General features: G+C 41.8%; 1 protein-coding gene across 3 annotated transcripts; it reads right to left on the bottom strand.

The window, feature by feature from the left end:
• Positions 1 to 1,592: 1,592 nt before the first annotated feature.
• Positions 1,593 to 17,790, bottom strand: LOC311105824 (zinc finger and BTB domain-containing protein 44-like). 3 transcript variants are annotated; one of them, XM_084148030.1, is made up of 6 exons: positions 17,431 to 17,790; positions 14,526 to 15,597; positions 13,634 to 13,718; positions 9,674 to 9,825; positions 7,649 to 7,949; positions 1,593 to 5,120 (listed from the first exon to the last, which is right to left on the bottom strand). In XM_084148030.1, exons 2-6 carry the CDS (start codon positions 15,559 to 15,561, stop codon positions 4,826 to 4,828), a joined length of 1,869 nt encoding a protein of 622 aa, XP_084004156.1. In that variant the 5' UTR covers positions 15,562 to 15,597; positions 17,431 to 17,790; the 3' UTR covers positions 1,593 to 4,825. The 3 variants fall into 3 exon arrangements, with proteins under 3 accessions (XP_084004156.1, XP_084004157.1, XP_084004158.1); XM_084148031.1 differs by lacking the exon at positions 17,431 to 17,790 and adding an exon at positions 16,303 to 16,511; XM_084148032.1 differs by having other exon boundaries at positions 5,001 to 5,120; positions 7,866 to 7,949; positions 17,431 to 17,750.
• Positions 17,791 to 18,767: the final 977 nt, after the last annotated feature.

Here is an 18,767-nt window from a genome sequence, read left to right as displayed (position 1 = left end):
AACCCAAAGGCCATCTTTTTCAGAACGTTTTAATCCAGATCAAAATGATCTGTTTATTCTGAGTTCATTACGTTTACATCTTATCCAGAGCAACTTACAGTTAGTGCATTCATCTTAAGATAGCTAGGTGGGACAACCACATATCACAGGCATAGTAAGTGCATTTTTCTTCAATAAAGTATCTATCAGCAAAGTCAGAGCTAGTAAAGGGGGAAAATAGTCAAGTGCGAGTGTTAGTTCACGAAAGGCAGTAAAAAATAAAATAAAAATACACTTCAGACACTTCCATGTATAGCCACCTTGCAAGACAACCCGATAGAAAGGGTATCAATTACAAGTACCTTGGTTTCTTAATAAATGATTGTCTCACCTTTAAACCCCACATTGAAGGTCTTGTGAAAAAGCCTAGGCTCAAATTGGGGTTTTATTTTCGAAAAATAAGTAATATTTTTCACGAAAGGCTTATTTTTAGTTTAATTTTTTTTACAGGAGAAATGTGTTTCTAATAAGAACATTATTTGTGATAAATGTTATATTGGATCTCCGATCCAGAGTTATCCTTTCCTTTAGTTTAAAAGGCCTAATCCGAGTTTGTAAGGTAATCCATCCACGGTAATGACTTTGATAACTAAAAGCTTCACTGATGCTGGCCTAATTCCGCTATAAAATAAGACCAATTCGGAATCACAAACAAAGAGACACTGAATTATACGCAGGTGGTTGGGATCATCTCACATATATCATAAATCCCCTTTAATAGTCCAGACCTCACTCTATGGGCTTTCACTATTTAAAGTAAACACACTTTCACAGAAGGATATCTTTTGTATCTTTGTTTTCCACATTTTAATCAAAACTGTCTGTAATCTGGGACATGCATCAGTAAGTAATTACAGAGATTTGGACAGAACTGTGGGGAGAAGTCTGGATCTGAGGGGTGTGTAGTTATTTTACAACACATGCAAGACCCTATTAAAGTAATGCATGTTTTTTTCACTTTCATTTACCAACCACATAATGCATCTTAGAGTTGTCTTAGACTGTTTTTTTTCTTTATTTAACTAGGCAAGTCAGTTAAAAACAAATTCTTATTTACAATGACGGCCTACACCGGCCAACGCTTGGCCAATTGTGCACCGCCCTATGTGACTCAGCCTGGAATCGAACCAGGGGGTCTGTTATGATGCCTCAAGCACTGAGATGCAGTGCCTTAGACCACTGCGCCACTCGGGAGCCCATATAATAGATCAATGCCATGAAAAATTAAATATTTACATGCCAATTAATAATGAAATCAGAATAATCAAGTACAATAATATTTGATGAACTTAATCTGTTGCCTACAGTGATTTTCATAGCAATAGGCAGTAGTCAACAGGATTATGAGTAGGAAAAACAAATATCATTAGGCAAGTGTGAAAGCATAATGATTCGGAACTATGTTTTTGAGCTTGGTGGGTTTTACTGTTTTGGCATATAGCTAAGAAAAATAATTTATAGACATGTGCTCCAGCCAGAAGATTGTGTAGGTGATATATACCAGATACGTTGTCCTTTCATGTTAACAAAAATAAATAACTTGGCCAAGGGAGTCGATGCAAGTTTTTATTGATATTTTAGTTGTTTTTTGTACTGTACAAAACACCCCACTTCACAATATAATTGCAAACTAGGAAAAAACACAGATCAGAATTGGGAACATCCATTAACTGTATAGCAGTACAAAGTGGTTTCAACAGTTTAGAACAGTTCATCTTGGAAATGATCTGGAAAAGTTAAACATTCAACACTGTCTAAGTAAATACTTGGTTATGAAACCACAAACATTTTTGCTCTTGCACCATGTGCGAATTGCATTATGGGGATGTTTAAAACCATTAAATGAAACTACAGATTAAATATCAGTCACAAAATACATATTTTTCAATCATCCAAACTAAGTTGGAAATTAATCTACAGTATAAAGAATATACAATATATTTATGTTTGTGTGTTTGCAGACAATCACAAAGTGAACACTAAAAGGCCCACACTCCTTAACCATTTTGTTGTATTCACATTTAACAAGAATATCCAAAAGATGGCATACTCATAAAACAGCAATCGTAATACAAAAAGTCACAAAAATATATAATGTATAACTAAGAGCTACCGTTTTTTCATATTTTCAGCAATCAATATGAACCAGGAAATGTATATATCATGTATACATTGAAATGGCATATATAATCAATAAATGTTTTAAACGTTGCACATAAAAGAAGCTACATGCTAATATCTGTAAAAAACTTTAGTTGGAGAAAAATGAAGAACAAAAAGCTGATATGTGCTGAGGTCTAACACCCCTCACCTCAACAAGGCCTTATTGAACAGGAAACAGAAGAAAGCACATGCTCTCAGATTCACAGGACTTTCAAATTAACGTTCATTTCACAATCCTAGGAGAAATTTAAAAATAATAACAAAATAAAATAAAATATCAAAATGTAAGCTTTGTTCATGATTTCACAGATTGAGTGGATTCTCACTTATTTTTCTTTAGTTAATTTGTCACATTTTAAGTACACAACAATACGAAAACAGTACATTCTTTTCTTTCATTATTCAGACATAAAATATAAACTTAGAACCCAACAGCTTGTCCATTTATTGCACACAATAGGTTCACCAAAAATATTTGGGCACTTTAAGTTTCAACAAACAGCAGCATTTCTTTATGAAAAAGGTATATGAATACACACAGAAACAAACACACACAAAACACAAGCTTAATTAAGCGTTAAAATGTTCAAACGTGAGAAAAAAGAAAATGTCTAAAGATTTTAAATTGTGCAGGTTGAATCTATGCAAGGTCCTATATAAGGCTATAGTTTCTCCAACGCACAGTATGATGGTGTCTATTGGAGCCAAAATGACATTTCCTGTGCACAATATTTCAATAGCATGGGGAAACCAAGTGTGATTACCGCATTACTTTATAATGTCAACAGCAAGGATAGATTAAAATGGTAGATACGCCAACCCCAACGGGATTGGGAACACTTGGTCCATTAGGAGAGCTTGATTGTTACCCAGACATAGGGTAGTTAGGCTAAATGCCACATCTTTAAGGAACGGTTGATTGGATGGCACGAGACATAATCATAAGACATCTCTGAGCACCCATTCTATGATTGTAAAACACACTATGATGTTACTTCTCTGAACCCAACATAACAGATTCATCATGTCATCAAATTCTTATTTTCCTGGTCATATTTTTAGGATCTACTAGTCCAATCTCAAATTCCAGAAATTCCTGGTTGTGATGTCAAGAATTCAATACCAACAAATGTTACCATCGGAGTTATTATTTTGCATTTCATTGGCACGCAAAAGTCCTTTAGTTTTTTTTGCTGGACTACCATGATTAAGTGAATTGTTAAGGACTACACTTAATGGCATGGAACACTTCATGAAAAAATAAATATCAGTAGCATTTAAATCAATTGAGTATCACCACCTTATTATAAAGGCATGGTGATGTGCAACTGACTAGTGATGGCTCAATGTAACAGGCTACGCCTGAGACCATAACAATGTAACAGGTGTCCAAGCTAGGGCAAGATTTCTGTTGAAAAGCAGTGAAAGAAAATGAACCTGTACCTGAAACAGGAAACTCTCAAGGTGAACCTAAAACACCATGAAGATGAAAATATCTATCGATCACACTTAATGATACAAAGAAATGTCACGTTGGCCATGTTATTGAAGACCGCTCCTGGCTCCATATACATTGAATTACAAAACTCAACTCACAGTAAAAGCAAGGCACCCAGCTACAAATTCTAATGTGCTGACCACTTGATTAGTACAAGGTTTGTCCGAATAACGTCACCCACAGTCAAGACACTAGCTTCTGAAATGTCATGTCCAAAGTAAACAGTCTGTGTAAATTTAGGTAGGAATATTCATACCACCGAATGCAACATGGTTTCATTATAATATGTCAAAATAGTGACATTGAAGCATAGTAGTTATATGTCACCAAAGCTGACATTTTAGTTATATGTCACTTACGGTGACATATTACTTCTACGTCACGGTGGTGACCCAAAAAATTTGACATTTAACAATTGTAGTTATAGTGACACTCGTTTTTTGTCACACAGCTGACATATTACAAATATGTCAGTATAGAGACTTCCATCACACAAGAACTGTTAGGGACAAGTATTCCTAATTAAGGTCTGACAAATTAACTACACTTCAACTTCACATTTGAACTTAGCCTAGCTGTTCCAGATATCGGAAAGCGCAGCCGTTGCATTGCGTCTCTCGATGATTTAACGACCGACTTCACGTATGAAATAAAATGCTATGCTGCCATGCCTTTGAGAGTCTAAGCCACCAGTAGATACCTAAATTAACACCCAATACAAGTCAAGTAGCTAAAGTGAGATGCAATTCCAAGTTCTCAAACTTTTTTTTGAAAATATTTAAAAAAGGTTTAAATGTACTATGTTCCTATTCACAAAGGAATACATACACACCTCTGACATGAATCACGGCAAAATCCAACGTAGCATTTGATTATCAAATAATATTTAGCAACTAACAGTTTGCCCAAAGCGACGGCACTCAAGAAGACAGACAGCGTCTATCATATGAACTACCATTACACAAAAACAATAACCCAATAAGTAAATAAACTATTTGACACTGTTAGCAAAGTTAAGACCTCTAATTCTAGTGGTGCTTGTTAAAGAAGAGCAATCTCAGGCACTTTCCAAAGTCAGGGCTTTGGATTGGAAGGGGGGGGATGAGGGGGACAATTAGGTGATGGTCACTCAATCGTAATGGAAGCCAGCTCTTTGATGTGGGCGTTCTCCTCCTCCGAGCCGTCCGGGGAGCTGCTACTGCCGTTTGTCTTTGGCTCCTCCGACACGTTTTCGTCCTTCAGGGATAAGGGGTCCAGGGGGAAGGTGCTGCTCTCGCAATTCTGGGTGGAGGAGACCTGGGAGATGACTGCCATCTGGACAGACAAGTTGTTGCCTTCGAAGCCATGCTCCACCAGCTCGTACTGCCCCAGAGTCTCCTCCTCCTGCACTTGTCTCAGGTAGTCGGGCATGAGGAAATCACTGGGACCATGTGGAGACATAACAGACGAGAGAAGGCTGTTGATAAAAGTGTCTCCTAAACCTCCTATATGAAGTAGACTACACAGTAAATAGGGTGGAAGTTAAAGGCAATATGAAAAACGGATGGAAAAATCGGCCCATTTTCTTGAAAAATAATACAGTGACATATCTTTTATGTGAGGGCTGTGTGAGGCCTGATCAGTTTTTTGCGAATCAAACTGGAGCGCCAAAGAATTTTCCATACAGTGTTATGGTCTCAGGCGTAGACATTATACTACAACATTTTAAAAAGTCAATGGCCCATTTGAGCCCAACCAACCTGTGAGGGCTTGAGTTGATTAAGAAGTGGAAAAGTCTAGAATATATGAGCCCATGTCTGCTTTATGTAGAAGTACATTAAGTACTATGAGCTATACATTTGAATGAAAGCCATTGAACCGAGTGAAATTCCTATATGGAAAAACAAAATGCATTCTGACAGAAATAGGTTATGTAATTTATCAAAATTGTTGCAAGACGCAAGGATTAAAAGCCCCTAGTACGTATAATTTGATACTGTATGTTTCCCAAAGGCTAGCAACCCAAAGACAACAGCATGGAATGGTTCAATTAAGAAATTGGACAACAAAATACACAATAGTGACTAATGTAATAGTCAACGCTACATTACCCTTGAGCTTCGGAAAGTATTCAGACCCCTTGACTTTTTCCACATTTTGTTACGTAACAGCCTTATTCTAAAATTGATTAAATAGTTTTTTTCCTCAATCTACACACAATACCCCATAATGACAAAGCAAAAATGGGTTTTTAGAAATGTTAGCTAATTTATGACAAAAAAATAACTGAAATATCACATTTACATAAGAATTCAGACCCTTTACTCAGTACTTTGTTGAAGCACCTTCGGCAGCGACTACAGCCTCGAGTCTTCTTGGGTATGACGTTACAAGCTTGGCACACCTCTATTTGGGGAGTTTCTCCCATTCTTCTCTGCAGAGCTTCTCAAGCTCTGTCAGGTTGGATGGGGAGCGTCGCTGCACAGCTATTTTCAGGTCTCTCCAGAGATGTTAGTTTGGATTCAAGTCCGGGCTCTGGCTGGGCCACTCAAGGACATTCAGAGACTTGTCCCGAAGCCACTCTTGCGTTGTCTTGGTTGTGTGCTTAGGGTCGTTGTCCCGTTGGAAGGTGAACCTCCTGCCCAGTCTGAGGTTCTGAGCGCTCTGGAGCAGGTTTTTATCAAGGTTGTCTCTGTACTTTGCTCCGTTCATCTTTCCCTCGATCCTGACTAGTCTCCCAGTCCCTGCCACTGAATAAAATCCCCACAGCTTGATGCTGCCACCACCATATTTCACCGTAGGGATGGTGCCAGGTTTCCTCAAGACGTGACGCTTGGCATTCAGGCCAAAGACTTCAATCTTGGTTTCATCAGACCAGAGAATCTTGTTTCTCATGGTCAGAGTCCTTTAGGTGCCTTTTGGCAACTCCAAGTGGGCTGTCATGTGCCTTTTACTGAAGAGTGGCTTCCGCCTGGCCACTTTACCATAAAGGCCTGATTGGTGGAATACTGCAGAGATGGTTGTCCTTCTGGAAGGTTCTCCCATCTCCACACAGGAACCCTAGAGCTCTGTCACAGTGACCATCGGGTTCTTGGTCACCTCCCTGACCAAGGCCCTTCTCCCCCGATTGCTCAGTTTGGCCGGGCGGCCAGCTCTAGGAAGAGTCTTGGTGGTTCCAAACTTCTTCCATTTAAGAATGATGGAGGTCACTGTGTTCTTGGGGACCTTCAATGCTGCAGAAATGTTTTGGGACACTTTCCCAGATCTGTGCCTCGACACAATCCTGTCTCAGACCTCTAAGGACAGTTCCTTCAACCTCATGGCTTGGTTTTTGCTCTGACATGCACTGTCAACTGTGGGAACTTTTATAGACAGTTGTGTACCTTTCCAAATCATGTCCAATCAATTGAATTTACTACAGGTGGCCATCAATCAAGTTGTAGAAACATCTCAAGGATGATCAATGGAAACAGGATGCACCTGAGCTCAATTCCAAGTCTCATAGCGAAGGGTCTGAATACTTATGTAAATAAAACAAATCTAAAAACCAGTTTTCACTTTGTCATTATGGGGTATTGTGTGTAGATTGATGAGGATTCTTTTTTATTTAATCAATTTTAGAATAAGGCTGTAACGTAACAAAATGTGGAAAAAGTCAAGGGGTCTGAATACTTTCTGAAGGCACATATATATATATTGCCGACTATGTAGGGATTATGAGGAAAGTGGCAAAAAGACTACTTTGAACCACATATTCAGCATGACTGAGATGTGTTGTACTGTAAGTTTTACGGTATGCTTAGTGTGCAACAGTTAGTTGGGCCTGTGTAATGAACCAATTCTGAAAAGCTTGAAATAGTATTTCTCTCTGAACAAGGCCACTATGGGAGATTTATTTGTATTTTTTGCTTATTTCCCGTGTTACGTTAAGCTGAGTAAATGAAGGGACAACTTCCCGGGACTCCTCACCTGCTCTGGAAGTAGTTTGCTAGTTCAGATGCCTCATGGTTCAGACTCCGCAGGTGTACAATTAAATTGCCAGAGTTGGTAAACATGGCGCCGCACGTTTTGCACTCGTAAATCCGGGGCTTGCGGATTATGTGGCGGGAGACCCTCATGTGGTGCTTATATTCGCCGAAGGACGTGAATGTGGCACTACAAATCTGGCACCGGAAACAGCGTTTACCTTCGTGCTTCAGCCGGTGCATCTTTAGGGAGTAGGCCCGTGTGAACTTTTTCCCACAGCGATCACACTGGAAGGGCTTAATGCCTGTTGAGAAGAGGAGGAAGAGAAAGATTACTTGTGTTGCACATTAGAATCACCACAATAGATTAACTATGAATTCTGCATTATGACATTGATCTTTAGAACTGTCAATGTTAAAACTACAACAAAACAAAAAAAGATGTCAGTGTTAAAAATGTATCACAAAAAAGGTAAAGTGTAAGTGTTAAAAATAGATGTGTAAAATGTGTCAGCGTAATAGCTACAGAAACAAGTAGAAATCATAATTGCATGACCTATGGTATAGTGTGCATGCACACCAAAGAAACTGTGACAGAGGCATCCAGTCTCCAATGTCACACATGGTTCATTGACACACATGGTCGCAACAAGCATTTGAGCCGAAAGGACCAGGGGAACAATATGAAGGGAGATAGAGTTGGCACAGGAGTAATTATTTCCGTAGAACTCAGTGGCCGTGGAATACAACAAAAAGGGCTTCCGTTGACTCAGTTATTTATGGCCCTCGTAAACGTGCCACGACTTTAAGATTAAGCCAGAACTTTTTCAATGAGAAATATCAAAATACCTCGACGGCTCTTTTTTGAGGCGTACCTTCACAACAATTTCCAATGAAGCCCATTGCGCAGAGCCAGAGTAGGTTCAGTTAAGCAGACGTGAACTGCATACAACACTATGGGTCGAGCTTAAATGACCATGAAGAAAAAGACTTGAGCCCCATGAAGTCTTTTCAACCAGATAGTCAGCCCTACTCTACGGTATACTTGACTGGCCAGTTTAGAATAATAATACCACACAGGAGCTACAGTAGTGAAAAACCTCTGGACACAGCTACAGGGCAGAGGGCACCCCCCCCCCCCCTCCTCTTGCTTTGATGGAATACTCCACTATATATTTCATAATTGGGTCTAGTAGATGTGTATATTGGCAGGGGGATAGAACCCCAATGAATACTTTGGTGGTCTTATTGATGAATGTGAGCAGTGTGTGTCTGAAGTTTAGAGTACCAGAGACCATTATCCCATTATTTGTTGGGACATAATGTGGAGTCATTGCCTGCAGCCTATAGTTAGTTACTTTCCACATGCTGTAACCGTACATGGCTGCACAAATGGGACTGCCCACATGCAAGCCTGATTACTTTTGGACAACTTCATGCTTCAAGCTTATAGGAGACAATAATGGGACATTACACTCCAAAATCAAACTTTTTGTATCAAGGGCTGGAAACGTTGAAACAACAACACTCGATCTCATTGAACTCAGCACTGCTTGTTTGTGAAGGTTAAGGGTCAAGTTGAGATCTGTGTCGATATTTGGTTGACATCATTTCCTGTTATAATGTTTCACTGTCGTCAAGCATGAGTTTGGGCATGTGTGCGCGTGTGCACTTGATGAGTGTGTTTTTCCGATGTCAGCCGAGGCGAGACACTAAGCCTCAAGTGTTTCCTAAATCAATGTTCCCTGGAATGCCCTTCATCCTTCTCCACAGTGTGCCATGAGTCAAACCATTAAAAGAGCCATTCATACCATTAATCTCCGGCTCCTATCATCAGGTGGACAGAGGACGCATGGAACTACTGTAGGGGGCAATGTAAATACAGTACAAGACACATGAGCTACTTTCCAGATGGGTACCTATGACATAAAACAGATACAACATAACAGATACCTGCTAGAGGTCGCAGCGCAGTAGTTAGTCTACACAGCCCTGTCCAACTGCATAGTGGATGTGTGGAAATACCTACCAGAGTGGATGAGCATATGCTGCTTCAAGTTCTGTATGCGGGTGAATCGGACGCCACACGTGGGGCACTGGAAAGGTCTGTCAGGCCCGTTAGTGCCAGGGCGGGTGGAAGGGCTTATGTATAAGTGGTAAGGGTACTGGAGGCTTTCTAATCTGAGAAACAAGAAAGAGGATGTGGTGCTTAAAAACATCAAGACCTCAAGGTTTCCACACCAGTTGGGAGGCAAAATGGATCATCATAAATGCAAGATTAGCTTGAACAAAAGAAAATCTCAAGGTTATCAAACCTTCCAAAAGAGTGGGGTTGAAAACCAGGGTAGGGGATCATGATATTTCCACGTACATATACTACCAGTCAGATGTTTGGACACACCTACTCATTCAAGGGTTTTTCTTTATTTTTACTATTTTCTACATTGTAGAATAATCGTGAAGACATCAAAACTATGAAATAACACATATGGAATCATGGAGTAACCAAAAAAAGTGTTCAACAAATCAAAATATATTTTATATTTGAGATTCTTCAAATAGCCACCCTTTGCCTTGATGACAGCTTTACACACTCTTGGCATTCTCTCAACCAGCTTCATGAGGTAGTCACCTGAAATGCATTTCAATTAACAAGAGTGTCTTGTTAAAAGTTAATTTGTGGAATTTATTTCCTTCTTAATGCGTTTGAGCCAATCAGTTGTGTTGTGACAAGGTAGGGGGGGTATACAGAAGATAGCCCTATTTGGTAAAAGACCAAGTCCATATTATGGCAAGACAGCTCAAATAAGCAAAGAGAAAGGACAGTCCATCATTACTTTAAGACATTAAGGTCAGTCAATGCGGAACATTTTTCTAGAACTTTGAAAGTTTCTTCAAGTGCAGTCGCAAAAACCATCAAGCGCTATGATGAAACTGGCTCTCATGAGGACCGCCACAGGAATGGAAGACCCAGAGTTACCTCTGCTGCAGAGAATAAGTTCATTAGAGTTACCAGCCTCAGAAATTGCAGCCCGAATAAATGCTTCACAGAGTTCAAGTAACAGACACATCTCAACCTCAACTGTTCAGAGGAGACTGTGTGAATCAGGCCTTCATTGGTCGAATTGCTGCAAAGAAACTACTACTATAATAATAATAATAATAATAATAACAATAATAATAATGCCATTTAGCAGAGGCTTTCATCCAAAGCGACTTACAGTCATGCGTGCATAAATTTTTGTGTATGGGTGGTCCCAGGGATCGAACACACTACCCTGGCGTTACAAGCGCCATGCTCTACCAGCTGAGCTACAGAGGACCACAATAAGGACACCAATAAGAAGAATAGACTTGCTTGGGCCAAGAAACACGAGCAATGGACATTAGACCGGTGGAAATTAGTCCTTTGGTCTGGAGTCCAAATTGGAGATTTTTCGTTCCAACCGCCATGTCTTTGTGAGACACGTGTGGGTGAACGTATGATCTCTGCATGTGTATTTCCCACCGTAAAGCATGGATGAGGTGTTATGGTGTGGGGGGGGGGGGGCTTTGCTGGTGACACTGTGTGATTTATTTAGAATTCAAGGCACACTTAACCAGCATGGCTACCACTGCATTCTGCAGCGATACGCCATCCCATCTGGTTTGGGCTTAGTGGGACTATCATTTGTTTTTCAACAGGACAATGACCCAAAACACCTCCAGGCTGTGTAAGGGCTATTTTACCAAGAAGGAGAGTGATGGAGTGCTGCATCAGATCACCTGGCCCCCACAATCCCCCGACCTCAACCCAATTGAGATGGTTTGGGATGAGTCGGACCGCAGAGTGAAGGAAAAGCAGCCAACAAGTGCTCAGCAAATGTGGGAACTCCTTCAAGACGGTTGGAAAAGCATTCCAGGTGAAGCTGGTTGAGAGAATGCCAAGAGTGTGCAAAGCTGTCATCAAGGCAAAGGGTGGCTATTTGAAGAATCTCAAATATAAAATATATTTTGATTTGTTTAACACTTTTTTGGTTACTACATGATTCCATATGTGTTATTTCATAGTTTTGATGTCTTCACGATTATTCTACAATGTAGAAAATAGTAAAAATAAAGAAAAACCCTGGAATGAGTAGGTGTGTCCAAACTTTTGACTGGTACTAATATATATATACTGCTCATAAAAATAAAGGGAACACTTAAACAACACAATGTTACTCCAAGTCAATCACACTTCTGTGAAATCAAACTGTCCACTTAGGAAGCAACACTGATTGACAATAAATTTCACATGCTGTTGTGCAAATGGAATAGACAACAGGTGGAAATTATAGGCAATTAGCAAGACACCCCCAATAAAGAAGTGGTTCTGCAGGTGGTGACCACAGACCACTTCTCAGTTCCTATGCTTCCTGGCTGATGTTTTGGTCACTTTTGAATGCTGACGGTGCTTTCACTCTAGTGGTAGCATGAGACGGAGTCTACAACCCACACAAGTGGCTCAGGTAGTGCAGCTCATCCAGGATGGCACATCAATGCGAGCTGTGGCAAGAAGGTTTGCTGTGTCTGTCAGCGTAGTGTCCAGAGCATGGAGGCGCTACCAGGAGACAGGCCAGTACATCAGGAGACGTGGAGGAGGCCGTAGGAGGGCAACAACCCAGCAGCAGAACTGCTACCTCCGCCTTTGTGCAAGGAGGAGCAGGAGGAGCACTGCCAGAGCCCTGCAAAATGACCTCTAGCAGGCCACAAATGTGCATGTGTCTGCTCAAACGGTCAGAAACAGACTCCATGAGGGTGGTATGAGGGCCCGACGTCCACAGGTGGGGGTTGTGCTTACAACCCAACACCATGCAGGACGTTTGGCATTCGCCAGAGAACACCAAGATTGGCAAATTCGCCACTGGCGCCCTGTGCTCTTCACAGATGAAAGCAGGTTCACACTGAGCACATGTGACAGAGTTTGGAGACGCCGTGGAGAATGTTCTGCTGCCTGCAACATCCTCCAGCATGACCGGTTTGGCGGTGGGTCAGTCATGGTGTGGGAAGGCATTTCTTTGGGGGGCCGCACAGCCCTCCATGTGCTCGCCAGAGGTTGCCTGACTGCCATTAGGTACCGAGATGAGATCCTCAGACCCCTTGTGAGACCATATGCTGGTGCGGTTGGCCCTGGGTTCCTCCTAATGCAAGACAATGCTAGACCTCATGTGGCTGGAGTGTGTCAGCAGTTTCTGCAAGAGGAAGGCATTGATGCTATGGACTGGCCCGCCCGTTCCCCAGACCTGAATCCAATTGAGCACATCTGGGACATCATGTCTCGCTCCATTCACCAATGCCACGTTGCACCACAGACTGTCCAGGAGTTGGCGGATGCTTTAGTCCAGGTCTAGGAGGAGATCCCTCAGGAGACCATCCGCCACCTCATCAGGAGCATGCCCAGGCGTTGTAGGGAGGTCATACAGGCACGTGGAGGCCACACACACTACTGAGCCTCATTTTGACTTGTTTTAACGACATTACATCAAAGTTGGATCAGCCTGTAGTGTGGTTTTCCACTTTAATTTTGAGGGTGACTCCAAATCCAGACCTCCATGGGTTGATACATTTGATTTCCATTGATAATTTTTGTGTGATTTTGTTGTCAGCACATTCAACTATGTAAAGAAAAAAGTATTTAATAAGATTATTTCATTCATTCAGATCTAGGATGTGTTGTTTAAGTGTTCCCTTTATTTTTTTGAGCAGTGTGTGTGTGTGTGTGTGTATATATATACACATATATAGAGACTGGCCGCCCGTGTAGCTCAGTTGGTAGAGCATGGCGCTTGCAACGCCAGGGTTGTGGGTTCGATTCCCACGGGGGACCAGTATGAAAAAAATGTATGCACTCACTAACTGTAAGTCGCTCTGGATAAGAGAGTCTGCTAAATGACTAAAATGTAAAATGTATATCTCCACTTTTCCATACCATCCATTCTACTAAGTCTTTAACCAATCATATTGTTACCTTTCATCATCCTCAGTATGACCTCCAGCATTGGATGTACTTTGCTTTGAGGGCAACCCTTCTGTGACTCCCTCATCTATCGAACCTATGCCAAAACAAAGAACAAATATAATTTCCACCAGTTACTAGCTCTTTCTCAGTCTGATTTCCATAAGACATGGTTCGGGATCGAACCCATACACAGATCCAATGCAAAGACTGAATAGCTTTAAAGTGGCAATCCGCAGTAGAAACAATAAAGTGTCTCCCCGCCACTGTTTGGGAAAACAGCTGAGGAATAGGGCTGGAGAAAAATAGCCACTCAAATTCATAGACAGAGCTATTCGATGCAAGGATTGACCATCCATGATATCAAAATTATAGTTTTAAACATGTTGAGGCTATACAGTGTTTGTATATATTTAGGCCTACTTTGTTACTTTGAGTAAAACAATATTATATTTTGGGTTCTGATGGGGTACGACAGTTGAACAAAGTTCATGAGGCATTTATAAGTTATATTCTTCAAGAATCAATGGGTAGGTCCTAAATATCATTAATTTATAAGCCAAAAAAAGTATGTAGCAACTGCAGATTAGCCCTTTAAATTGAGGGAAATTACACTCCCAAAAAGTGTAAAGAGAAAAGAAAGTTGGTTGTCTTGTATTGAGATAAGTCCACATCCTAGGTCATCCATTATGTAGGCCCAGCTACATGCCGCAATCCAAAATGAATGGAAAAGATATGCACACCAGATTATGTTTAGGCCTAGCTCTTCCATTCATTTGGGGTTGATGCATATAGCTATATACACACAACCATTGGCGTGGGATAAGGTCTCACATTGACATAACACTACTGTTGAGGTCTGAAAACATCTGGAGTGTATTGTCTGTTTATGAGAGACCCATACCTATGGAGGAGGACTGCGGGCTGATGAGGAGGTCCTCCTGGACCTGTTCACTGCAGGGCACTGTCTGCTGGTCGCTCAGGGAACTCTGGGAAGCGCTGACGAGCTGCGACGATGTCTCCTGGACCTCCTCGTCACTCAGCCTCTCCACCTTCACACGCACGTCCTCCTCGGTGCCCGCCAGTGACAACGGCGCCTTGATGGTGCTTTCACAGGTGAGAAAGTCGTTCAGCCGGCGGCTCACATCCGAGGGCCCTGCCTGTTCCAGACGGTGAGGGCTCTCAGGAAGCTTGGGCTGCTTATCCGGGTGGAACCTCCGGTCGATACCGAAGGGGAAGGTCCACGGGAAGGCCAGGGAAGAGTCCACAGGCTGGGTGGCGGTCTCAGAGAAGGAGGAGGGCGATGGGTTGGGCATCTGCGGCGAGGTGATCTGTGAGGTGCATTTGAGTGGGCTCTCTGGGGACATCATTATAAAGCTCTTACGTTTGCGGCGCGACTCGCGACACACAGGGATGTTCCTCTCCATCATGCTGCAGTCAGACGATATAGGCGACAGGCTGCTGTCCAATGGGGTCAAGGCGCAGTGGGAGGAAGCGCTCTCGCCGAGAGCCGACTCCTGCGGTTTCTCCTGCCCCATGATCCCGGCGCTCCAGAGGATGCTGGACTTCATGAATTGCGAGCATGTGCTCGCCACGGCGAACATCTGCATGTAACTGGCAGCGGCTAAAACGTCGATGATGTTCTCTGTGCTGATGGAGAGGGTGGAGGTGTAAGCGTACTCCAGCAGAGGGGTGAAGCCGCTCACCGTAACGTGGTGCAAGTCCAACACAAACTTGTCCTCCTCCTCAGGCCTGCCCACTAGTTTGGAGCGGAAAAACTCGCTGCAGCAGGCCAGCACCACCTTGTGCGCCAGAAACAACTTGTCCTGGACCCGTATGGTGACGTCGCAGAGGTGGCCCTCGTTGCGCAGAGCGTTTAGCTTTTCCAGCATCTCTTGACTGTGCGTGGGGGAACTGTGGGTAAAGGTTTTGACTCCCATCTTTGTCTTAGTGTACTTACTCTGGAGGGCGTTCACCTACAGGAAGAGTGGAAAATTAGCCTACAATGTTGGCCTACATTGGGCCTTTGCTATAAAGTCAATGTAATGTTTAACATCCATAAGGATAATGAAATACAATGGCTATACTAAACCAACAAAGGACAACCTGAATATAAACCCAGTCATGGTATTGAAAAAAACTACCACATACTGTAGTACACCTATGCTGTCAGATGATAAGATTAGAGGAGCTCAGTTTAACCTAAGAAACCGTCTATTGTCTTGTGTGACTTTAATTTGGTCTCACGACATGGACTTAACAGAGTGGAGGAAGAAATACACAAACAAAAACGGCAATGAAGGAGTGCAGAACCAAGAGAAACGTCCCTCTTGACATTTAGAAACCCACTGAAACTCTGATTTCGGGTCTGTCAACATCAAGTTGCGTCCCAAAAAAATCAAATGTACAAATGTGCTACTAGCAGAAAACAGTGTGGATATTCAAAGCCAGAGACAATGTATTTACAGCTCTTGCAATGGTTTAGAAAGAAGATAAACAAATCTCAAAACAAACTTAACCTAACACCAAACAATCTGCATTTTATTTCTGCTACAAGTTTTTCCTTGTTGATGGTTGAGGACAACTGAAGTGCTGCTTACATTATCCTACATTCCAATGAAAACCCACAGCCAAATTGTTCAAACAAATGATGTCATTGTATAAAATCATATCAATTTAACCTCAAAAGGTCGAGTTTGGTTTCTTCCAAGAAGTTACTATGAAAGAGAGCGGCAGTGAGAGGGTGGAGGGAGGAAGAGAGAGGTAGACAGCGTGTTGGATAAAATGGCAAGTTATGTAACAACAATCAAAGCATCATGGTGAAAGCCAAATTCATGTGGAGTCCACTACAAGTGCAGCTGCCTCTCTCTCAGACATGTGGCTGATCTGAGGCATGAGATTTTCCATCAAACAAAACTCTCTCCTGAAGGGGCTCTCTTTGGGAGAGCTTGCCACTCTCACTAAGAAAAAAAAGAAAGGAAAATACTCTCAGGCTGTTGGCCCAAAAAAGGCAACGCAAATTAGACGTACACCACTGATTTTAGCTGCAGTGGAGGAGAGGAGTGTGGGCTAAACTAATCCAAACCCCGACTCGAGCATTCAGGATTTAGTTTTCAAGAACTAGCCTAACGTTTTTCCAGGTGAAGTGTCCATTAATAGGCCTAGATAATGCACTGTAGAAACAGAACAAAATCGAGCTAAAACACAATTGACGAGTAGCTAGGCCTAGTAGCATGCATTATGAAATAAAACATTATTTATACAATGTTATTCCCCTACTTGAACTGAATCCACTAACGTTCTTGGGATTTCATCATCATACTGACGAAAATACCTAACTACGTTGTTAGCTGCTGTAATGAACTTGTTAGTTCTTACAAACCAAATCACGTGCAACACAAATCGCTAATAGAGCTCATCCAAATTTGGACAGGCAAAGGGGGCGGAGGCTCAATTGAACCTAATTAATGTTTTACAAGTGAAAATGCTAAGTGTTTTGCATTCTGCAAGTAAGGACAAGTTGCGAGCTAGTTGGCTAGCTAACTACACGGCGAACAAGCTAGTTAGCTAACAAAGAAAGATATGTAAAAAGTTTAAACAAATAGTTAGTTAGCTGGCTATGAACAATTACAAAGGTTTGGACAAGCCACCAGCTAGCTAGTTACGTAAACTAGCTAGCTAATGTAACATAACGTTAATTGAAAAAACGTCTCACTTGACTGGCTAGTAAACTACAAATACACACCAATTTTCAACACCTAGTTAGCTACGAGTGTTCAGAGATCTAGTTAATATGCAACAAAATATACCTTCAGTCGATAGAACAGTGTGTGTGATTCGGTCTGTTGTTCGACTTGATCGGCCTCGGGTTGTGGAGTCAAATGAGGCCGATGTAAACACACCACAGCTGGGCGTGCAGCAGCCTAGTTTGCAAGCTGTCTGGTTGTTGTCCTTGCCGATTTAGCCCGTTCTTTGGAATTCCTTGTGTTTGGGAACCATTCGTTGGCCAAACACAGATAAATTTGAGATTTTCATTAATAATTGGAGCGGTCGATAGCACAAGTTGTTTTAAAAACGTTTTTTTTTTTTTACCGTTTCGTTGAGGTTCTTTAGCTAACCTCCCTGTGCAAATCCTTTTTGCACTTTATTCGTGTCCCATAATGCAACGCGCAACTCCAATTACAGAAGGCAACATTTGATTTGGTAAAATTCATGTCTGACGGATCTCTAACGCAATTAATGTAGCTAAATATGGTTGTTGTAATCACGGGGTGGAAAAGTGGCAGGTTCTTTTCGAGCTGGGTTGAGCAGGCAGTGCAAAGTACAGACAATTTTCCAACATTTAATAAGTATAAGGCATGGTTACATTTAGTTCAGAATGTACTTTTCCTAATTTCAGTTACAGTGGCCATTCTCTGGCTCAGGAACACGTTTGAAACCAATACAAGTTAAACATTGACCAACAGACAAAAAGGAGATACAGAAGGTGATGTAGCTTAGGAGGCAGGTGTCCATTTTCTTTAAACAGTTCAACTAACAAGCCTCAGTAGCCATATGCACTCTAGACTGCATCATGTCCTGTGTGCTGCCTCCTGAAATACACACACACAAAAAATAAAGGGGTTTAAATACACATAATTTCTATCACATGATTAGTTAATTGTCCAACGGGAGCTCTCATTGGTTTGTTTTAACCACCTTTACCCAATGCCTGGGCTTTTGTGGCGCTGGCTCAGGATTAGTGCTCTCACTTCTGCACCACATGGATCGTCCCCATATTAGGCCTACACCACTATCTGACTTGTTACACTGGTGGCTGCGGTGGGATGGCCTTGTAGGAGCTTGCCTATCTGCGTTTGGTGCGAATGCGAGAATGCTCAGTGAGGGCAATCGAGTATGTGAGACTACTACAGCTGCCTTCGCCCGACCCTCTTGAAAAAGTACTACTGAATTACTACTCATCACTACTACACAATATCTCATGGTTTTACTACATGATTGCTATTGAGATGTGTAGTAAACCAGTAGTAATTTAAGTAGTAATGAGTGATAAATTGGGACGTTTCACTACATAATTCTTCCTTAATGACTACTGTGTAACCACTGAGCTTTTGGGGATCTACTACTTAAAACCCAGACATTCCTA

Source organism: Coregonus lavaretus (assembly GCF_964263955.1).
Source record: "Coregonus lavaretus genome assembly, chromosome: 30".
NCBI classification, from domain to species: domain Eukaryota; kingdom Metazoa; phylum Chordata; class Actinopteri; order Salmoniformes; family Salmonidae; genus Coregonus; species Coregonus lavaretus.
Note: the sequence above shows the minus strand (reverse complement) of the source record. Positions and strands in the feature narration are given on the sequence as shown.